This window comes from Octopus bimaculoides, chromosome 10 (genome assembly GCF_001194135.2).
Source record: "Octopus bimaculoides isolate UCB-OBI-ISO-001 chromosome 10, ASM119413v2, whole genome shotgun sequence".
In the NCBI taxonomy this organism is placed as follows: Eukaryota; Metazoa; Mollusca; class Cephalopoda; order Octopoda; family Octopodidae; genus Octopus; species Octopus bimaculoides.
This window is the reverse complement of record NC_068990.1, coordinates 85,988,742-85,996,029: the sequence shown is the minus strand read 5'-3', so window position 1 is coordinate 85,996,029 and position 7,288 is coordinate 85,988,742. Positions and strand designations below refer to the sequence as shown.

The 7,288-nt window shown below is 36.6% G+C and overlaps 1 protein-coding gene across 1 annotated transcript in view; it reads right to left on the bottom strand.

Annotated features, from left to right (window-relative positions):
* The window catches only part of LOC106880869 (afadin), a 152,999-nt gene that overhangs the window by 63,230 nt on the left and 82,481 nt on the right, over positions 1-7,288 (bottom strand). The window contains exons 3-4 of the mRNA XM_052970984.1: positions 3,445-3,557; positions 648-927 (exon numbers count right to left, since the gene is read on the bottom strand). Coding sequence (XP_052826944.1) covers positions 648-927; positions 3,445-3,557 — 393 coding nt within the window. The remainder of the gene's footprint in view (positions 1-647; positions 928-3,444; positions 3,558-7,288) is intronic.

Below are 7,288 nucleotides of genomic sequence, written 5' to 3'. Positions count from 1 at the left end.
TGGGGTTCTGATGATTATGGTTCCATTACAAATCAGGCTGAAGAGAAATAGACAGTCGGTAAGATTGTTAAATTTTGAAACCGGTCCCTGTTTAAGAATGTTCCTTTTTCGGTGATTTTAAATGTCTTGCCCGCTTACGTTTTGGTATCACGCTATGTTTCATGTTTTAGGTCTTATTAGACACAAGATGTGATCTATTTCTAGCACATTGAATGTCCACGTTAGTGGTCAACACATATATAAATATATATATATATATAAAAAGACCTAATCAGATGAGAAGGGAGAAGAGAGAAATAGGAGATGAGAAAAGAGAGTAAGACAGGAAAAAAGGGAAACAAAGAGGGGAAGAGAGGAAGAGGAAAGGGGAAAGTTAACGAGGAAGAGAAAGAATTGAAGAGGTTATTCTTAATAGAAGTAAAATGTCCTCTAAGTATAGAAGTATATTCCTATAACTGTGAAACCCCCCCAATATTTTACTCGTATTGATTTTTGTCGACCTTAGAGTGATTAAACATCTTCGTAAACTCTGTAAGGATTTAAAGATGTCAAGAGACCAGACTAAATGCTGTAAAGGGTTTAGCCTGGCGCTGACCTGACAGAACATGCTATTCATGAATGAATAAATAAAATCAAAGAATTCTTACCAGATTCTGAACCTCCTTCTTCATTACGGAACTCCTGCAGGCGTTTTTCTACTTTCTGTTGGCGTCGGCGTCGCATAACAGCCTCGGGGTTAGAGATACTCCGAGTAAAACTGTTTTCTGGCACATCTGTGTAAAGTTTCTCTGCAAGGGTGGCATCTTTCTCCAAATTCTCTTTGTTTCTTAATCTCTCCTTCTCTCTCTTCTTTTTCTCTTTTTTCTCCCGTTTCGACAGTTTTCTCTTGAACCCTCCAACATCCCTTTCTATCTCAAAAAACTCATCCTGAAATGATTATAAAAATAGATAGATGTCATATTTATTAAGTGTGAGGAACAGTTAATGTTATAGAGAAACAAAAAAAATCTACACATATTTCAGCACTAAAAACAGACCCATTATTTCATTAAAAAAAAAAAAATCTTTTAATGCTGCCTTCCAAACTCGCATGGGTCGGATGATTTGACAAGATCCAAAGGGTTCTAAAGACTGCATTATGCTCCCATGTCTGTTTTGGTGTGGTTTCTACAGCTGGATGCCCTTCCTAACGCCAACCACTTTAAATCATGTACTGGGTGCTTCCATTGTGGCAACAACACTAGTTAAGGCACCATACAGCCTGCAAGACTAACATCCCCATTGACTGAGGGTGATATCAGTGTAGAGAGTGGAAGCTTTATATAGCAAAAATACTCCTTTTACTGGATCAAATCTGTTAGTGTATGCAGAATACACACACACACACACTACTATTGCGAAAATATGCTATATAAACATATTAAAGAAACCCCTAGAATTAGTCAGCTAGTAACAGACTGTGTGAATTTATTTGGACCTTAATTTAATCTGACTGCAAACACGAAGCTAATGAGGTCTCTGTTATCATTTGCTCTGATTATTATAGCTAAATCTCCATACAGCTCCCACATCACTTTCTACCAGCTTTGATATAGAAGAAATTAGAGGCCAGAAAAGGACTGACCTGTTTCACTAATAACAGGAGTAAAACCTCACTCAAGTAAAATAAATACTTGTTTTTATTACAATGGAGAGACAGAGAGGGCAACATTTTAAATTCTAAATCTTAAAGATATCAGGCTCCACAATGGAAGTCAAGATTTGTACAGCTTTTAGTAAGCTAGCAACATTGAATATAAGCTTTTAGTAAACCAGCAGCATTGAATATGGCCACCTGAAATGCTGGAAATAGCAACTAAATCTTTCTCAAACAATCCGACTGTTTCATTTTTAAAATGGAAGGATATATTGGCTAATGTAGACCTTGATACACTTTGACAAAAAAATGAGAGTTGTGAGAAGAATACTTGTCTGCTCAATCATGGCTAGGTTGAGTCTGAACATCAACAATAACAATAGAAAATTGTTATTTACATCACAAAGTTAAAAAAAAGTGATTTACTATAAATACAATAAACATTGAACTTGAAACTAAAGCTGAATAACTGATTAGAATGATTACAAAAGAAAATAATAACTACCAGAACTTCACTGCATCACGTCCAAAAGACTTATCTATATATTAACTGAAAGGTACTAGAGTTAATATCTACCCATGACCACCACCAGACAGACACAATAGCCCTCCGCCTGGTTTGAAATCTTTTATTCAGGTAGGAGTATTTAAAAGCGTTACTGACCCCCCACTCCAGTCTCCCAACCAACCAGACACATTTTTCATAAACAACTGTTAAAAACCAGGCAGATTTTGTTTGAACAGACGGCATGTCAAAATAAAACAGTGTCCTTGCAGTCACAGCAACACTATAGCTGCTGAGAAGTTGAAGCAACGGAAGAGACTGTCATAACAAGATATGAGGACGAGATGAGAGCAGTTGTTTAAGAGTCAAGGTAATGAATGGAGTCACTTTGTAACGGAGATAAATGGAAAATTGGCAGCTTTCTGGCAAACCAAATCTTGTGAACATATGGCACAGACCATGTGGACACAACTAGGTCCAGGCGGATGCAACCGGGCTGTGGCAGATGCAGTCAAGTATTGATGGATGCAGCCAGGTCATCATCATTATCATTTAACATTCATTTTCTATGCTGGCATGGGTTGGACGTCTAGGCAGAAGACTTCTCTTTTGATATGGTTTTTACAGCTGGACGCCCTTCCTAATGCCGACCACTTTACAGTGTGCTGGGTGCTTTTTATGTGCCACCGGCACAAGTGCATTTTATTTGGAACTGGCACCTGTAAAAGACAAGCCTGTATGTATGGATGGATGACAGTAATTTTACTTAGCTTGATGCCTTTTCTCAAGTACAGCAAATCGCCAGAACTCCCGATCCCTTGTCATTTCCTCAGTGAGGCCCAGTATCTCTGTACTCAAAACTTAATACTCCACATATACTTTTCTTCTTCTGGTGCACTCATACACACTAAAACGTCTATACACCAACTAATAATTACATTCATGAGTAAACTACTAACAAAAGCACAGACATACGCTGTCAGGTCTTTTGCGAAGCAAATATTTGAGCAAATGAGAAAAATTAATTCTGTAAATGAAACTGGCTGTAACCATTTAACTTAATTCCAACAGAAAATCACTTGGTTTTCATGTGAAGTGACAAGATCTTGGTTTCTAGTTCCAGTTGACTTGCAGTTCTTCCCACTTCCACAATCATTACATTCATTAAACGGTTCATAATTATCTGAAAATTAGAACTTCTCTAATGATGTTCAGGATGATGAGGACCGTTACAGAAGTGTCGGAATAAGCAAAAGATAAAAATGCTAAGAAGGGTATTCCAAACATGACACCACCCACTCACCTTTGCAGTTATTGCATTTTCACATTTCAGTAAGAAACGTCCATCTCTCATATCAGTGCCCCAGTTCAGTTGGATCACCAGTGGTAACTCATTCTCAGTTAGTTTCCTCTCATCTGTAAAATTAAAAGAAAAAAAAACAAATGATTCAGTATTAATACGGATAAAGAGAATTTGGTAACATCCACTTAATTCTTGCAGTTCTACATTTATATTCCTGGTCTGTCTCAACCTCTCTATGATAACAGTTTCTCTTTAGAATTCATTTTCAATGTCGGGTATCTTGAGCTCTGCATATACACATTAAATAATGTTCTGAACATGAATATTCAAGGTATAATAAATGTTACTCAGCCCCAGATTGGCTCTGATCAAGTCAACTAGTACCTTCTGAGTGAATTTGGTAGATAGGAATTCTGTGGAAGTCTGTTGCATGCAAGAGAGAGTGTGTGCATCTGTGTCCATCACTGCTTGACAACCAGTGTTGATTTCCTTATGTTCCCATAACTTAGCAGTTTGACAAAAGAAACTGATAGACTAAATACCAGATATAAACAAAAAAAAGTACTGGGGTTGATTTATTTGATAAAACCCTCCACAGCAATACTGATAAAAGACAACCCACACAGTTACTTTGAGATATAGAACTTCAGGTCAACCTTGTTCCAGCAGACTTAACATCTCCAGGACCAAGTCCGAGCTGCAACCACTGGATGGTCTTCACATTCTAGCTGGCATTCCATCAATGACCACCCAAGTGCATTTCTCAGACATTGGTGTATCAAGGATTAACCCTTTTGTTACCAAATTTATTTTGAGATGCTCTGTGTTTCTTTCAATTAATTTTAAATATAACAAAGAATTTAGTAAAACAACTTTGTTATCATTAAGCTAGTGTTAGGAACATGAATTGTGACTAAGGTTTGGTGGAAGATTTTAATTCAAAACTTATAAGACATTTGTGCTACAGAGCCCGAGGCAGTTTCAGCCAGGTTGGTATCAAAAGGGTTAAATAATCTATTTTGTCCCTTTCAAGACGGTAGATTGTACTTTGAAGATAATTTGACAGCTATTTCTAGCAGGACAGACAACCCTTGTAGATGTCTTTGTTTTCTTTTTTTCTTTTATTTTGTTGGCTTGAAGTTGCAGTAGCAGCAACAGTCATTGAAGTAATAGCACAAAATGTATTCAAATACCAACCATAAATGGAGAGAAAACTTGCTTCAATTTTTATTTGCTTAACTTTTACAACAGGTCAAGTGTTTGTCAATTCTCTGACAAAACTGAATGCAGGGTACATGGCAAATGCAACAGGTTGCCCATTAAATGCAGTGTACACATCAAATGGAACACAGAAAAATCAGACATTTTATGCAGTCAGTATTCTATTAATACTAGCATCCATCATCTTTAATAATAATTCTGCTATAGGCACAAGGCCCGAAATTTTGGGGGAGGGGGCTAATCGATTACATCAACCCCAATACTCAACCGGTACTTATTTCATCGACCCTGAAAGGATGAAAGGCAAAGTCAACCTCAGAAGAATTTGAACTCAGAATGTAATGACAGACAAAATAGCACTAAGCATTTTGCTCAGCGTGCTAACGATTCAGCCAGTTCACCGCCATATCATTAATAATAATAATAATCCATTCTACTATATGCACGAGGCCGGGAATTTTAGGGGTGGGAGCTAGCTGATTACATCAACCCCAGAACTCAACTGGTACTTAATTTAACAACCCCCGAAAGGATGAACAGTAGAGTTGATCTCAGCGCAATTTGAACTCAGAATGTAAAGAGGGACAAAATACAATTAAGCATTTTGGCCGGTGTGCTAACGATTCTGCCAGCTTGTTACCTTATCTTAATTAGTTTCTGATTTAGGTACAAGGCCAGCAGTTCTGAAGAAAGGGAGGGAGCTAGTCAATGCCATGAACCCCAGTACATGATTGATCTTTTATTTTCATCAACCTCAGAGGGATAAAAGGCAAAGTTTACCGAGGTGGAATTTGAACTCAAAATGCATAGAGTTGAAAGAAATTCCGCAGAGTGTTTATTCTGACACTAGCAAAACTTGGCTAACTCACCTCTTAATAATAATTAATAATAATAATAATAATAATAATAATAATAATGTAAACAATGAGAGACTACTATGTGGATCCCTTGTATGCTAAAAATAGATGTCACACCGTCTTACCACGAAATCTCAAATTAGCAAAATTTCATGGGAAGACAGTTTGGTGTCTATTTTTAGCATACATGGATCCACATAGTGGTCTCTCCTATTCTTTATATCTAAATAGAAATCACGGTCCTCGGATGTTTTTTAAGTATGCTGACCACTGGTCGAAATTGATATTTAATAATATTAATTTTTACTCTAATTAAATAATAATGGTTTCTAATTTAGATACAAGGCCAGCAATTTGGAGAAGAGGGAGGTTAGTTGATACCATCAACTCCAACACTTGACTGGTACTTTTACTGACCCTGAAAGGATAAAAAGCAAAGCTGACCCCAGAGAGATTTGAACCAGGAATGCTTATAGTTGGAAGAAATACTGTAAATTATTTATCCCAACACTAACGATTCAACCAGTTTTGCCTCCCTAATAATAATAACAATGAAATCAACAATAAAAAAAACTGACTTTTGTAATTTAATAACAATTACGATGATGAAAAACGGAAATAAATTTTTTTTTTTTTTCGTACAATAGAAAGAAGCTGACTTTGAAAGCATTCTCAATGTTAATTGGGGATAAATAATTCAATTAAAGCAAGTTCTCTTTCTCTCCTTCTATATGGGTAGAGGTGTATATTGGTGAGAGGAGGGAGTGTGTATTAGGGAATGTGTCATTGGTGATGAAATAATGGGAGAATAAGACTACAGAAAGAAGAGGGGGGAATAACAGGGAAGCTAAAAATAAAAATAAAAAAACAGAAAAAAAAGGGCAGTTGCAGCAGCAACAATGACAACAAAAGTCACATGACTATTTAAAGAAATAAGACAAGTTTTTAATAAAGAACTAAAAGAAAGAAAAATGCTTCTTTTTTTTTTCCAGGAATGGAATTTATGTAAAAGAATGATTAAAAAATATGGAACTTGAGAAAGGAAGAATATGATGACAAAGTAGTGGTGATGGTGGTGGTGGTGGGGGGAGTAACATAAAAAACATTGACATCACAGCATACTGACAGTTTTAGAGAAATTTCTTCAATCACACAAATATTAAACCTTTTCTTATTTCATTTCTGTTGAAATTACATTGCCTACGTTTCAAATTTGATAATGAAGAATTTAATAAAATAACCATTGTTATTAAACTGGAGTTCAGAACATAAATTAATATGGAATTCTTCAGATCAGATTTAAAATAGGAAGCTTGTCACATATAACCAGACGGAAGAGGGGTTCTTAGGCAGGTTGGTGACAGAGATGGTTAAGATACCACCACCATCACACTGCAAGTGCATCTTCTTTGATAACATCTTTTACAAATCTATTTATATAATTTTACTATCATTTATTCTACAGAGATCCTCAATGGGTGGCTGTGTGGGTAAGAAGCCTGTTTCCCAACTGCATAATTCCAGGTTCTGTGGTACCTTGGGCAAGTGTCTTCTACTATACTACATCATCATCATCATCATCATCATCCTTTAACGTCCGCTTTCCATGCTAACATGGGTTGGACGATTTGACTGAGGACTGGTGAAACCGGATGGCAACACCAGGCTCCAATCTAATTTGGCAGAGTTTCTACAGCTGGATGCCCTTCCTAACGCCAACCACTCAGAGAGTGTAGTGGGTGCTTTTACGTGTCACCCGCATGAAA